Source organism: Sinocyclocheilus anshuiensis, unplaced genomic scaffold (genome assembly GCF_001515605.1).
Source record: "Sinocyclocheilus anshuiensis isolate Anshui unplaced genomic scaffold, SAMN03320099.WGS_v1.1 scaffold207, whole genome shotgun sequence".
Lineage (NCBI taxonomy): Eukaryota > Metazoa > Chordata > Actinopteri > Cypriniformes > Cyprinidae > Sinocyclocheilus > Sinocyclocheilus anshuiensis.
In genome coordinates this window covers 4,249,709-4,265,825 of record NW_015551045.1, presented here as the reverse complement: position 1 = coordinate 4,265,825, position 16,117 = coordinate 4,249,709, and the positions used below count along the sequence as shown (strand labels likewise).

The window sequence follows — 16,117 nt, the reverse complement described above, 5'->3', positions numbered from 1 at the left end:
AGACATGACAGGAGTATTAGGGCTCTGTCACAAAACCATGAATTACACTAGACCGAAGTGACAGAACCCTGACAAATACTGTATCTAATACTAATACAGTTAAAGTAACACACAAGCAGGATCCGATATAACTATATTTCCAATATGACTGTCAGTTATTGAGTTGAGTAAAGTCCAGGGAATAAAAAAATAATCTATCCTCATATGACACCTATAGGGGGCTCAAAAGAAAGTAAATTCCTTACCCAAGGGGTGGAGGAATCTCCAAACATCCACAAAACCCAGGTCTCTGCATATTGCTTTTAAAGATTTCGCTTGTGGGGAAAGTGGAGATATTTTATGGGGAAATCTATCCATATCAGGGTTCAAAATACAATTAAAATCCCCCCTACTATTACATTTTCACTATTCAACCCCTTGAATTCCAAAAATTTTAGTGAAAAAGTCTGCTGGGTGAGCAGGAGGGCAATAGATATGCATCAAAGAAACTCCATGTCCCTGAATGAAACTTTTAAGCATAAAATATCGCCCATGTTTGTCACATACAGATGTTCTAATTTAAATGGTACACTCTTGCTTACTAATTTATAATTTAATCAATTTTATTTTATAATTCATTTATTTTATTTATTCTACTTGCTTACTATTGCCACTCCCCTACTTTTAGATGAAAAGGATGAAAAAAAATACCTGCTCAAAGCCACCTTGTTGTAACTTGGCATGTTCTGTATTATCTAGGTCCATTTCTTGCAGAAATGCAATATCAATCTTTTCTTTTTGAAGATAGTTTTTTTTTTTTTTTTACGTTTTATGGGACTGTGGAGCCCCTTGACATTCCAGGTGCATATTTTCATACAGTTATTAGTCATAACATATTATATAGAATTGAGCCTAGGATTTCACAACCTTTAAACCAAGATCTAGATGAATTACTGAGCTGTTTAAGAGAAATAATAAATAAATAAAAATGAAAAAAGGTATTAAATAAACCAAGCTTCCAAAAAACAAACAATATCAAACATACAATGGGTAAATTCCTGTTACTTAACCCATCAGGGAGCACAATCCCAAACTTAACATATATATATATCCTCAAATGAGTTACATGTCAAACAAATAAAGAGAACAAAGATGAGGCTATTCCAACTCAAAACGCTCCTGTCCTTTATCAGATTTAAACCCTAATCCAGTCGAACAATTAACCATGCCCACGAGAAGAACATTTGTACCATTGGGCTGTTTAACGTGACTCACTCTCTTCCATAATTACAGCATAACCCACCGTGATAATGTCCAGATATTATGCGACAAACCTGCCTCAAATTACTCCAAAGATTCCACAAATGCAGTTGGGCTGCTCAATTTCTTTGCTTTACCATCGATCATCACCCTGAGTGTTGCCGGGTATAGAAGTGCGTATTCGAACTTCTTCTCCTTCAGCTATGCTTTGACTTAATCAAAACTTTATCAGTGCCGCTGAACAGTTATTAAAAAACATGATCCTTGGTGATTTTCCATCTCCAACATGCCGTGCTGTATCCATAACTTGCTGCTTGTCCACGAAGTTGTGAATCTTCACGATCACCAGCCTAGGGTGCTGATTCGGATCTGGTTTCGGCACTAGCGAACGGTGAGCCCGATCCAATTGATGCGCCCAGCTTTTGTAGTCATATGTAAATAAGACTTTTTCTAAGGCCTCCTAATGTTTCTAAGGCCGCCGTCTTTACATCCACGGTGGTGGTTAAGGTCTCCACAGCAGCGATTCTCCCTTCCGCGTCGCCGATGCGCTGATTCATCGTCTGAAGTTGAGCTGTTTGATCATGAATTGCTTGCAATACCGAGCTAATTTTAGCATCTATAGCGCACATAATGTTTTCAGTCATCTTTTCCATTGCTAGTAACAGATTCGGCTCCGCTTCATCGGCAGGTGTGGAAGCCTCCATGTTGGCTTGGTGGTCTTCGACCGTCCCCGTTTTCGTCTATTTTTTTTTATATTTCTTGGACTTAGTACTGGACGGTTTTGCAAAATAATCTTCCAGACTCATTCTTGCACAAGAAATCAGCCAGTTTACCAAGTTAGCAGGGGCTTAAAAGGATAATTAAACTATTATTGCAGGAGCTCAACTAGGTTGAGTCTCAACACTACAGCGCCATCTTCCCCCCCACAAACTGGTTTCTTGAACAGTCACCAGATTTCAGTCCAATAGAGCACCTGTAGGATGTGGTGCAATGGGAGATTTGTGTCATGGATGTGCAGCCGATAAATCTGCAACAACTGTGTGATGCTATCATGTCAATATTGACCAAAATCTCTGAGGAATGTTTTCGGCACCCTGTTGCATGTCACAAAGAATTAAGGCAGTACTGAAGGCAAAAGAGGGTCAAACCCGATACTAGCAAATGTATCTAATAAAGTGGCCAGTGAGTGTATAAAATTAAGGTTGTCAAAAACAGACATCCTGAGGGTGACGTGAGGTCCTAATGTACTTTAATGGGTCCTGTGCTCGCAGACCATGGCTTTATGCACTGTGATTGGCATTTGCCAGTGATCACCAGAAATGGCATGTCCGCCTCTGATGCCCAGTTCTCTTAACGGATGAGAGCAGGTTCACACAGAGCACATGTTTTAGATGTGTAAGAGTCTGTATATGTGGTGGGGAATGTTATGCTACCTGCAACATCATCCAGCATGTTTTGGTAGTGAGTCAGTGGGTCATACTTCCATGTGCTAGACAGCAGTGCCCTCACTACTACTGTCAGAACTTACACTGGTGCAGTGGGCCCTGGGTTCCGTGACAATGCCTGGCCTCATGTGGCCAGAGTGTGTAGGGAGTTTCTGGATGATGAAGGCATTAATACCATTGACTGATCCCTTATGTTCCTCAGACCTGAATCCAATTGAGAACCTCTGGGACGTTGTATTAAAGGATCTGAAGCCACCAACAGACTCCACACCAGGAGGTCACTGATGCCCTGATGAAGGTCTGACAGGACATCCTCTAGGACATCATCCACCATCTCATCAGAAGCATGCCTAGACATTGTCAGGAGCGTATACAGGCACGTTAAGGCTGTACGAATTACACACAATGTATGTAAGTAAAGATTTGAATATTTTATTAATTGAGATCCAATACATCCCATACATCACTGTTATAATGGCAATTAAGCTGCTGAGAGGAAATGGTGCAAGTCTAAACACTGCTGACCTGAGAAAGTACCATTCTCTCCTGACCTCTTTATCCTCTAGAGTTTCAGCTGCCACGACTACTACCAAAACAAAATCAGCAACACCTCTGCTACCCGTAGATGTTTCTCTCCCCTCAATCTACATCCTCTTACTTACCACATTCCATTATTCTCTTCCTTCTCTCCCCTTATGGAGAATGAGTTCTCCAAATTTCTCTTTGCCAGCCATCCAACAACCTGTCCCTTAGGCCCTATCCCCTCCCACCTACTTTAGGAGATCTCACCAATATTGCTATCCACATCATCAGCATGTCCTTCACTACTGAAAAAATTCCCACCGGTTTTAAACAGGCTCAGGTAACCCCACTTCTCAAAAAGCCAACACTTAACCCCACAGCAGCTGTAAATTACAGACCAGTCTCTCTTCTGCCTTTTCTGTCTAAAATGCTTAAAAGAGTTGTGTTCAATCAGCTCTCAGCTTTTCCTTCACAGAACAACCTACGTGACAACAACCAGTCTGGCTTTAAAAACATACACTATTGACCATTGCTAAAAGTCTTTGGCTGGCTCCAAATCATCTGTTCTTATTCTGCTGGACCTTTCTGCTGTCTTTAATACTGTTAACTACCAGATCCTCCTGGTGGTTTCAGTCATACCTCACCGGCAGATCTGCCAAAGTCTCATGGAGAGGAAGGGTGTCTTAGTCAAATCAACTAATCACAGGGGTGCCTCAAGGTTCAGTGTTTGCTCCTTTTCTTTTCTCCATTTACACATCCTCACTGGGCACGATCATAAAGGCACATGGCTTCTCTTAAAACTGCTATGCAGATGATATGCAGCTCCATCCTTCATTTAAACCTGATGGTCACACTGTCTTAGCCGTATCTCCGCCTTCCTTTCAGACATCTCTGCTTGGACGGAGCATCATCTGCAGCTCAACCTTGCAAAGACAGAGCTCCTTGTAATCCCTGCAAACCCATCAGTTGACCACAACATCATTGTGCAAGTGGGATGTATAACACCAACACCAACCAGGACGGCAACCAACCTGGGCGTAGTGGTTGATGACCAGCTGAGCTTTTTCACCCATAGCTCAACAATGTCCCGGTTATGCAGGTTAGCGCCCTACAACAAGAAATCAGGAAAATCAGACCCTTCCAGTCAGAATATTTTAGTTACAACTACTAACCCTAACAATAATTTAAAGACCGGACTACTGTAATGCTCTATGGGAAGGCTTTCCAACCAACTTGACTAAGCCTTTGCAGATGATTGTCTAGTCTTCAATCAGCTAAACAGTACCCATGTTAAATTTAAAGTTCTGACGCTGGCTTTCAGGACCATCACTGGAACAGCTCCTCCCTACCTCAACTCACTACTACAAATGTATCCCACCAGCTAAGGTCACTGAATAAGTGTCTTGTTGTTCCCTTGCCTCAATGAGGCAAAATGTCACTCTCCATAACTTTCACCCTTTCTGTTCCTCTCTGGTAGAAGTCCACCCGAAGTGCTGTGACCATCACATCTTTCCAGAAACAGCTTGTTTCCTAATCTAGTTGTCTCATAAATCTGGCTTTGCGTTCCTCTTTTGTAAATCGATATGGATAAAAGCATCTGCTAAATGTAAAGCAAATACGTATGAGTGCTTTAAGCTATGCATCTACACATTAACTGGCAACTAGCCCTGGTCTCCCCTATTTGCAAGTAATTATCATTAATAATTAATTTACAAATAATACAATATATTATTAGAGGCTCAACATCTTAAGAGCTTCATAAAAACACTAAATATAAAATAGCATCCTATAAGGTGTTTTTTATGTAGCATAATCCTTCACTCAGAGCACACAAAATAAAAATACACGACAACTGTTTCAGAGGGGAATAATTCTTGGAATGGATCATGGAATTTTTCTAATTTTTCTCTTTCTTTCTCTCTTTTAGCTGAGATTTCTCTTTTTCTTTTCTTTTCTTTTTTGTTTGTTGCAAATCATTTTATTTTAGGCCAATTGGAACAATCTTTTTTTCTTTATATTCCTCTTGCTCACCCCCATTCCAACATCTTTATTGATTAGCAAACATGCAGCTGTTAGAAATCCATTTTACAAACAAAGAACTGAAAAATACATCCATAGATTTTTCAATTTTCAAACAGTAATAAAGTCAAAATCTATTTATGCTAAATGTATGACATTGCACTAATGTGATGTAGTAAATCTGTTGTACAAATGATCAAAATCCATTCTTTAAATTCACACAGTCCCAAGTCTTCCTATTAGACTTGTGTACAAAACCAACATTAAGACCTGCCAGACCTTATATGAGTTACTGAGAAACTGAACCATTGTGGATATTGATAACATATTGTACAATCAATCGGAAAGAGTGGGGCAAACAGGTATATCACTGAATGTTTGGATTCAAACGGCATAGTAACGTGCTATTAAATGTCACATCAACAGTATATATAATAAAGTCTCAAAGCTTTACACTGGTCCTTCATTAAAAGGAACTATAAACTTATATCTTAATTGTTTTAGCAAAGTATGTAAATATGATTATTAAAAAAATATATATGCATTCGTACATATATTTTCTTTTTTCCAAATGAACACACACATACAGACGCAGGCATGCTATTGGATCATATTTAAGGTTACAGAAATGGTACTTTTTTTATACCCATTTCTGGAGGACCAGGCTTTTGAAACGAGTGGAGTGTCATATAAGACAACAAAAAAAATAATCTTCAAAGTATAGTGTAATCATACAAGATCATTAAAAAAAAAAAACAGCATGATGTTTAGTTTAAGTCACACGGTCACTAAATAGGCCTCTAAGAGTCATGAATGTGATTCGTTCAGCGATTCATTCATTCTAATGGCTAAAATAATGAAGAGAACAGTCATTACTACTGCAACCATTTACAAAATATACACACAAAAAAATAAAAATAAAAAATACAAATCTCATAAAACGTCAGCTGCACACTGACGATATAAGGCGTAAATGAAGTGTAAATCAATTCTGAATACATTCACAACACCTCTGTTCATATGTTACCTCAATTAACAATAATAATTTTCTGTGACCCTCATCCAAATCTCTTTTTGGTTTTGGAACATCACATAGACGTGAGAAATAAATATGAACAGCCGGACACACTGACCAACATGAAGTATGCCACACATAGAGTCTATATTTACAGGAAGTGGCACATTAATCTTGAGGAGGAGGAAAAATAATCCACCTGGGGATATGTATATTGCCTAAACTTTAGAGAGCAGATACAAGTGTTTTGAAAGGGTTTGACATCATTGGGGTATATCGTTTCTTAACAACGGAAAGAGATGCCTTTAATGGGAACAATTCCAAATGAGTGCGTCCATCAGGAGAATTTCTACCACAGGCCAAAATGGCACAAATGTTGTGAGTTACTGATATCTGGTCATGCACAGTGAAACAAAATGTTTCCTAGTTGAAACATTTTGCATTCACTCTCAGCAAAAGTGAGAGTTTGATATATATAATTCAGAGATTTCAGTGACAGAAACACTGCAAGTCCCCACAGACGTCTCACATTCTCTTATATTCTCCCGTATGGAGAATGCCATTAGCCGTTTCATTTTTTCCAATTCTCAAAATACTGAAAACCATTTAAAAAAAAAGACTCTTTGTCTTATTCAATCAAATATACTTAAATTAGAATTCACAAACAGAAACTAAAAATGAGAGTCCTTGAACAAAAAGTGGTGCCGTTTCCCCTTCCTCATCGCCTCCATGAGCGGCTCTCATATTCATCTTCTTCGTCATCATCTTCTTCCTCTTCCTCTGGAAGCAGAAAGGGGCTGACTGGCTCCTAGAAGTAGGAGTAAAGATAAACATTTAAGAAAAAAAAATGCAGTATAAACAAAGTAATAACATTTTACTTACACATTCAATACATAACACTGCTAATTATATATTTAAAATACAATATCATTACGTGTAATCTGGCCGTCTAATTACCGTCATTACATGAATTCCTGCGGCGTTGACCACTTCCTTTGACTCTTCCTCTTCTGGTTCAGTGGACACGGATGGAGTTTTGGGTTTGTACCATGAGATCTGTAAAATTCGACCTTTGAACTTCGCCCCTTGGTTTGCAGCCTGAAAAAAAGATGATTTAGTGCTGTTAAATTGAACTAACATCATACAATAAAGTTTACATTTAAAACTAACGAAAACAAACAAACAAAAAAAAGTCACAGTACGTTTTCCGCTTCACTTCGGGTTTTGAAGGTCATCACGACACTGGTAGCATCATGGTCACGAAGCTCCTCAATCTCGCCAAATTTCTATACAAGTCATAAGGGTTGATCCTAAATTTAGTGATATACAAATATATACAAATTAAGACACAACCTGCACTATTTAAACTCAAGTCTTACCACGAAATGCGGCATGAGCTCCTCCTTCTCTTCCTGTGTGACGCCAATGATAGCGAGGGCTCGAGGCCGGTGGTCTACTACCATGTGATTGCCTCCTCCACGCCCCCTCAGGCTCCGCCCTCGGCCCCTCCCTCTGCCTCGACTTGGTGCTGCTGGTGGCTTGCCCCGCCCAGCTGGGATCAATCCCAACCATGTTGCCTATGCGATTTTAATACAGAGGGTGGATGTGTTAACAAAACTTATGACAAAAAATATAAAGTTTTTATATATCATGATATATATAAAAAACTTGATATAAAAGTGAACAATGGTAAAACAACTACATATGCATAGATGGGTTTCAGCATGTTTTATGAAAGTTAATGTAAGACTTTTAAACACCTTTTTAAGACCAAGAAAATGGTAATTTTTACTGTATAGTCTCATCACACTGCAAAAAAAGTAAGGCCCGTCAGTATTTTTGTCTTGTTTTCCAATGCAAATGTCTAAAGATTCATGAATCAAGATACAGTTACTCAAATCAATTTCATTTTTTGAGCAAACGATCAAAATGAAGCCAGTTTGATTAAATCCAGAACAAATATCTGCCAATGGATTCAGAAAAATCAAATTCAAAGGAAAAACAAGTTTTCATACCCCATTGACAGATTGTTCTCGTTTTAAGCCAAAACTCACTTTATTTTGTTCAATTTCTTGGAAGACAAGACTTAATTTCTTCATTTTGCATCTCAAGTAAATGATTCTTGATTTAAGGGGTGCTCAGATATTTGTATTGGAAAACAAGACAAAAATACTGAGGACAATATCACTTTTTGCAGTGAATGCAATATTTAATGGCATGACTTTATGAGTTTAAGACCTTCTGCTCCATCTTTTTTATGCCTTAATTTGTGGAAGGATGAACTGAGACTTTTTAAGATGCACAGGATCCCTGTATATACACTTAATCGAAGTACATTTTCATGAATGTTTGTATGTATGTATATATACACACAGATACACATACATACACACAACTCTTTTGCATTTTGTCTGGTAATATATATTATTAATATATTATTATAATAATACCCAACAACATCAATTTCAGATACACTACCAGTCAAGAAGTTTATACACACCTACTCATTTTATATTATTACTATTGTTCACATTTTAAAAGAACAAGGTGAACAAAGCTATGGAAGTATGGGAACGGTGTAGTGAGAGCTTCCAAAAAGTACTAGACTTTGAAAGTTGCCTAACCTTTACCCTGACTGCAAATTAAAAAATGATAAGCCATGGAGTGACAAAAGCCACACCAAATGCTGGTCATTTCTCTTTCATGCCCTGACTAAACAGTCTTTCAGCTAGTGCAGTTTCTTCCGTTCGCTCTCTTCCATTAATCGTCTTCCCTTGATCTTTCGCTCATTTCTTACATGGGAGCCGATCAAACTTTAATGGAATGAGAAGCATCAGCGTGCGGAGAGGGATGTGTGTTGTTTAGGGACGGGTCCTTGGGGTTTGGGAAGTGCTCAGAGTTAAATGTGCAGGAGATGAAGTGTAATGACATGCATATTTCACACCAGCTAATTTAAGCCCAGTGCCAGCAGTGATGTTTCTGTTGTCACTCTTGTTTTAGGAACGCTTATGTTAGGACTGAGTGTGAGACTGTGTTTGAGTGAAATGAATTATGCTGGCTCTGGGTGTGCACATCTGTCTCTTTTGTTTAGGGGGGAAAAAAGCTGAGGAAAAAAAAAAAAAAAGTATGACAAAGTATGGTATAGCAACTACAGAGCTCTAGACTAACATTTGAGAGCCAAGCTCTATAGCGCCAAAAATAATTAATAATTGTTTTTTTTTGTGTTTAATGCCATTCCAGCTTCTGTGGCTATTTTCATGGTGAGGAATATTATGGCTGAATTATATCATGTTTTTATCATTTATGTTTGCTAAAAACTCAAACTGTATGTGGCATAAAATCTTTTTTTTTAGGTTTCTCAACGAGTTAAAACCAGCACAATCTAATAAAACATGCGTAATGGAAAAAGGGATTCGGCAGAGAGAGCATGTTGGAGGATCTAATAATTATTAGAGCTGTCAGTCGATTAAATTTTTAAAATCTAATTAATTACATGATGTTTCGATTAATTACTCTAATTAAATTAAATTAAATTTAAAATTTGATTGTGAAAATACCCACAAAAGATTTTTTAAAGCTATTTTTGTTAAATTAGAAATATTTATTTGATTCAACAAAAAATGTATTACACAAACATTAAGGCTACAACAGCCTAACAAACTATGGAACATAGAAGATCATTTGAGAAACATCTCAGTATTGTTTGTTCATACAATGAAAGTCACTGGTAACCAAAACAGCTTAGTTACCAACAGTCTTCAAAATACCTTCTTTTATGTTCCACAAAAGAAAGGTTTGAAATGACATGAGGGTGAGTAAATGATGACAGAATTTAAATTTTTTTGGGTGAACTATCCCTTTAATGTTATTATTATTATTATTATTATTAATTAAATGGTACTCTAAATAAGAAACTAAATCTGCCAGCAGGTGGCGGTAAATGTCTTCATTCGATTCGTTCAAAAGGCTGATTCATTCAGGAATGAAGTAAATGGCTCTCTTTATGAATGGGCCTTTGAATCATTGTTTCACACGATTCGTTCAAAACGCGGATTCATTCAGAAACTAAACACCGCTGTGTTGCTCGGAGACGCACAACTGTTCTGCTATGGCTTTAAAGGTAATTATGTTCTCTGCAAAATTGAGCAAAAACACGTAATATTGTGTTTAAAATATAACACAATATCAACTTCTTATTTACTGAACTGTTGTATAAAATCACATTTAAACTCATGATATTCGGGACAAACAGCAGATACGGCTTATTGTATGATATAAATATGAGACAAAAACACATAAAGAGGCATTTTTGCACCAATATCTTGAATTTTAGGGCATAACTGCATTTATGGAGTTGTTACCCTGCATCATATTTGTCAACAGTATGGAATGTAAGATGATGTACAGGTTTGGGGACGGGGGCCAGTGCGTTAACTGCGTTAAAACATTTTAATCACGTTTTTTAAATTTTTTATAACTAATTAATTAAGTTAACACATTAAACTAACAGCCCTAATAATTATTAATTATCTTAATTATTAATATGACATGTTTTGTCTTATGGAATTGCACATTTGAAAGTGGCTTGCGTTGACAGTAGCAGCAGCTTGAGCTGGAATGCAGATATTAACGTATTTAATTGACAAACATTTATTTAAAATTGTAGCAAACTAATTTTTATAGGCTAAAATGTAAATATTCTGACTGAGAGTTAGGACTCTAATCTTATTAAAATTATCCACTGCTAGTATCACACATTTGTAGATCGTGAGGTAAAACCATGCATCACTAACACAGTAAAAAGTAACTATATGATTTCTATTGTTCTATAAACTATAAATGCACAACACCTGCTAATAGCAGCGTTTTAATGGCACTATAACAAGCTTAATTTTCTTCCCACAAAATATAATTTCTTCTTTTTTTTCTCACTGTATATCGGCATCTACCACTGAAAAACCCTTATCAGATGTCAGAGGGGCCACTTACCTCCACCTGCAACTGACCCAACCTCCTCTTCAGGTCTGTGGTGTCTTCTCCTGACGTCAGCTTCTTATGGAAGTCCAACTCTGCGTCAAGCAACTCTTTCTGTGCCTACAGATGAAATAATAGTTATACTTAAATTCAGTAAGATCTTATAAAACAAAGGTGGCAATCTCTATGTAACTACAGATTCGAAGTTCTGGCTATAATCAGATATCAGACACTATGATCTGTGCTATGGCATCAGAAGCTTCTTTCAGCAGTAACACCAGGTCTATAAGAGTTGTCTTACGTCTGTTTTTGACTTTGTTTGTGTGCTGTTGGCAGTAGCTTGTGAGGTGGGGCTGATCTCATTCTTCAGCTGAGAGATCTTTTCTGTCAGTTCCTTGAGAGTCTTCATGATGTTGGCTCTCTCCTCTGGCTTCATCCCTCTGTTCTTTTCCAGGTGGTTTATCAGCACCTGCAGAAGACGTTTCAGGTTTAGTGTTACACTTATTGGCCAGATAGAACAACTGCCAACTATCGGCCGTATGACATTCAACATTACTCTCAAATGTGGATTTACAAAATAAAAATAAAAATTTAAATTTGAAATAAGAAAAATAAATAAATACACATATAAATGTGTAGGTTCATCCAAGATTTTAGCTTTTTGTATATAAACATATGTTTTGTTATTTCTTCCTACCTTCTGACATTCGATCTGTTTTTCAAGCATTTCTTGTTTCTTCTTCCTCATGTCTTGCTGCAGTTTCAGCGCCTCCTGAAGGCCAGAGGTCAGAGGCCACATTAGCTCACTCATAAGTACAATCCAGACTGTGCAATCCAAGCAGGTGGAGCTGCTGCTATCGGCTTACAGAGGTGAGAAGGAGAAAGGAAATACTCACCTGCTTCTTTTTCAAAACCTCCTGAGCCTCCAGTGCTTTGGCCGTTTTTCCCAATGATTTTGATGCAGTTTTCAACACTGTGCGTGAGAACGGACCCTTCGCTAAACTTGAAGGTGCTGTCAAACCCTTGTTTAACAGAGAAATTACAATTAGTGTTGACTGATTATGAACACATTGTGTATAAAAAAGAAAAAATAGTAATATTCAGCATCATTACCCCAGTCTTTAGTGTCACATGATCCTTCAGAAATCATTCTAATATGCTGATTTGCTGCTCAAGAAACATTTCTTATGTTAAAAAAGTTTTGAATGCTTAAACGTTTTGTGAAAATCATACACAAGCATTCAAAAATTTGGAGTTGGAAAAAAAATAAGAAATTAATAGTTTGATTCAGAAAGGACAAAAATTTGATCAAATTTTAATGTTACAAAAGATTTATATTTCATATAAGATTTCTAGAAATCTTATTTATTTCTATTTCATATGTTCTTCTTTTGAACATTCTAATCAAAGAATCCTAAGAAAAAGGTTTCATGCTTTCTACAAAATTACTAATTAGCAGAAACTAATTTCAACATTGATAAATAAAATGGTTCCTCATTAATAACTGCGCAGCACCAGTAATAACTGCTAATACTTGAGCAGTAAATCAGCATATTAGAATGATTTCTAAAGGATCACATGACACCGAAGATGAGTAGTGATGCTGAAAATTTAATTTTGGTATTACAGGAATAAATAACATTTTTAAAACATTCAAATAAAAAAAATAAGTTTAATTTAAATTGTAATAAAAATCACAATATTACTGTTTTTACTGTATTTTTGATCAAATAAATGCAGCCTTGGTGAGCTTAAGAGACTTCTGACAAACTTAATTATACCATGCTTTTGGTAGTGTATATACACATAAAACTATTAGTTGACCCTCGGGAAGAAATTAAAATGCTCTGTATGATAAGAACTTTTTAGAATGTCACATTCTAGCATGTATTCTCTCAGTCAGATGTGGGCAAACATTCATGTGCTTTCTTTACCACTGAAGGTTCCTGGCTTGGGCTGGTAGGTTCAGTGCCGCCCGTGGTGCCTGCGGCTCCTGTGGCAGTCTGCTGTTTAGGGAAGGTTTTATTATTCAGCACGTAAGATCCTGCTGTGTGCTGCTTATTAATGACCTGTGAACAAAACTAATTTCAGTCAAGGAATGTAGACAAATGGCAAACAAACTCTCATCCATAGATAAACGGTCACATGATACTAATGAATCATTTTTGGGTGCACTCTTAAACTGACACAAATGTTTCAATGAGGGCTGGCCAGTAAAGAGTCTGTTTCCCAAATATTAAAACACAATGAAATGTAGGAATATAACTGATTGCACATTCTAGTTTGAATTTTCTCACACACTTCGGACAGACCTTGTGTGTTGTGGGATGTTGGTGTCCAGGGTTTGTGCTCTGACTGGGTCCCTGTTCCTGTGTGTTAGATGTGGCCTCTCTATGCCAGTACACTCTGATGAAGCGGTTATTCAGAACGGCTTCGGTGCTGGAGATGGCCCTCCGAGCCTCATCATTAGCTGTATACTGGATCAATGCCGCCTCAGGGTCGCCCCCGAACACCACCTGTAGAAATCACAGGATAGGACGCAGTTTTACTTCAAAATTACTACAACAGTATTAGGTGATCTGTGTAACAAAAGCATTAGATGAACACAATGACATGCATTCAATTAAAACGGAATCTTTTTGAGAAAGTGTCCTGAGCATAACATGTATGCAGTTGATTTCCAAGCTAATCTATATAGAATGAGTACCTGGATGTTGACTATCGTTCCAAACTTGCTGAAGTGCTCATTGAGTTTGGTGATGTTGTTGAGCTCCCGGGGGATTTTGCGGACCTCTAGTTTGGTGTTTACATAATGGTTCTTTTTGGGGAAGGTGGGTTTATGCTGGTTATTGAAATGTTGTCTGTAAAACAGAAAAGACCCCATTACACCACAAAACAGGGCATCCTCCTCCTGTATCATTAGTGTTTTCTTCACGCTCCAGGATTTCATTACATATTCTATGCAACACACACTACAGGTCAAAAGTTTGAACTCCTGTATATTTATATATGTATTCAAATATACATACACTTGATATGATCTAACGGTTAAAAAAAAAAGTGTACATTTCCGTGTCTGAGGATAGAGCTCAGCTCACTCATCACTCACTTTTCCATCCAGGGTTTTTTGACCTGTGGTCCGTCTGTAGTTGGCAGACATCTCTTCCTGTTCTCTTGCTCAGAGCTGTACCTCACCTCGCCGCTCGACACTCTCGTGACGGATGGCTCTGTCTGGATTACTATGTTAGCCGCTAAAAACACAAATAAACCAAAGTTCAGTTACATGCTGCCAATGTGAACGAGTTTAAAACATTCATGCAATACACAAGCAAAACAGTCATTTTTGTGGGACTGATCTTTCACATCTGATACCTCGGGAGTTTTGTCCATCTCCAGAGGTGAGGCCGATGAGGTTGGGTCTCTGCGTCTGGATGCGAGGGATGAAATGGCGGTACTGAGCTCTGCCTGGCCCGGTCAGTCCTGGAGACTCTGGGTTATAGGCCTCAGGGTCATAGCTGTCTGTATGAGACACAAGACACACGTTAAAATATATGCACTGCATGCAGGGAAAAAAAAAGATTAATGATAGACACTGCTAACAAAACATGTAGCTTATTTCCATTTATTTAACAAGCACTGTCTCCAATAACAGAGAAATAAGCTCAAAAGCTGCAAGAAGTAAAATGCAACAACAGCACAACTACATGGTCAGAATCTGTTACTGCAGCCTTTAGGAAAAAAATATCCCTGATTCAAGTGAATTAAAGTACACACAAGACCAGAACCACCACCAACACAAAAAGGCTAATTTTTCTTTAAAGGGATCATAATTCCTTCCCTGAAGTCCACTTAAAGTGTCAGAGATGCTGATAATTAAAAAAAAATGGGATGGGAAAATCTGAGTTACTGGAGTATCTGTGCAGTGCATCAAAACCAGACGTTTTCTTCCAAAACAGCATGTTTTCCATGATATGACCCCTTTAAAACACACTTATAACAGTAAGCTCTAGAAGCACCACTGCTCAAGCCGAGAACAGAAAAGTGCAGTGGCTTACATTCAGAGAGAGTGTACTGAGGGTGGAGAGAGGCAGAAGTGGAGGAAGAAGAGGAAGGAGGTGGTGGTGGTGGTGGTGGAAGAGGAGGTCTCACTCCAGGCAGGGCCAAAGGGGAAGAGGTGCTGGTTCTGGAGTGGGGTGGAGTGTCTATCCTAGTAGCTGGGATTAGAGGAGGCCCTAAAACAAGACAAGAGCAAACTGAACTACACTCTCTACAGCTAATTTTATGACATGCTGTTAATATAAAGTCATCCTCAAGATTTAGAGTCCAAGATTTTGCTACATTTTATCAATTAACAAATGCATTTACTGTATTAGCCAGAATGTAAGTAACATTTTTTACTAATCTGAAACATGTTGGAGCTTAAATTCCAAAGCGCCTTGTATAATGCAATTAATGTCAAAAATGCAAAACATGTATAGTGCATTTCCCACATGCAGGTAGTATCAATTTCACTTAGAATAAATTTGTTTAGACTTGGCTTTTATAATAAATGTTGCATATAATGAAAGCCACTATAATTTCTGCTTGTTTTACAGTTTATACTTTTATATTTTTCAGTCGTTTTGTTCTGAATACTGTTAAACTCAAAGGATTTGTTGTAGAATGAGGGAAACTAAAATATGTGTTTTATAGTGTTTTTAATGTTTTGTTTTTATTCACGGTTGTTGTACATTATTCTGAATTAAACAATACAATTTGACTAATGCGACTTATCTGTGTGACCTTGTGCAAATTTGTATTCAGATGCAACTTATTTTCTGGAAAATACTGTGATGCATAGTGTAAGATTTTAATATCAATTGATAAACATTAAAATAATAATAATGACAAATATATATATATA

At 37.5% G+C, this 16,117-nt stretch overlaps 1 protein-coding gene across 3 annotated transcripts in view; it reads right to left on the bottom strand.

Annotated features, from left to right (window-relative positions):
• Positions 1-5,163: 5,163 nt before the first annotated feature.
• The window catches only part of LOC107661721 (RNA-binding protein 27-like), a 20,386-nt gene continuing 9,432 nt past the window's right edge, over positions 5,164-16,117 (bottom strand). For 2 of the 3 annotated variants that reach the window (XM_016451466.1, XM_016451467.1), the window contains exons 8-21: positions 15,270-15,446; positions 14,587-14,733; positions 14,324-14,465; positions 13,922-14,075; positions 13,527-13,730; positions 13,149-13,283; positions 12,111-12,236; positions 11,912-11,986; positions 11,516-11,683; positions 11,230-11,334; positions 7,620-7,817; positions 7,443-7,526; positions 7,198-7,338; positions 5,164-7,048 (exon numbers count right to left, since the gene is read on the bottom strand). In XM_016451466.1, the coding sequence (XP_016306952.1) occupies positions 6,959-7,048; positions 7,198-7,338; positions 7,443-7,526; positions 7,620-7,817; positions 11,230-11,334; positions 11,516-11,683; positions 11,912-11,986; positions 12,111-12,236; positions 13,149-13,283; positions 13,527-13,730; positions 13,922-14,075; positions 14,324-14,465; positions 14,587-14,733; positions 15,270-15,446 (1,946 nt within the window). In that variant the 3' untranslated portion in view covers positions 5,164-6,958. The remainder of the gene's footprint in view (positions 7,049-7,197; positions 7,339-7,442; positions 7,527-7,619; positions 7,818-11,229; positions 11,335-11,515; positions 11,684-11,911; positions 11,987-12,110; positions 12,237-13,148; positions 13,284-13,526; positions 13,731-13,921; positions 14,076-14,323; positions 14,466-14,586; positions 14,734-15,269; positions 15,447-16,117) is intronic. The other variant, XM_016451468.1, reaches the window with a different exon arrangement.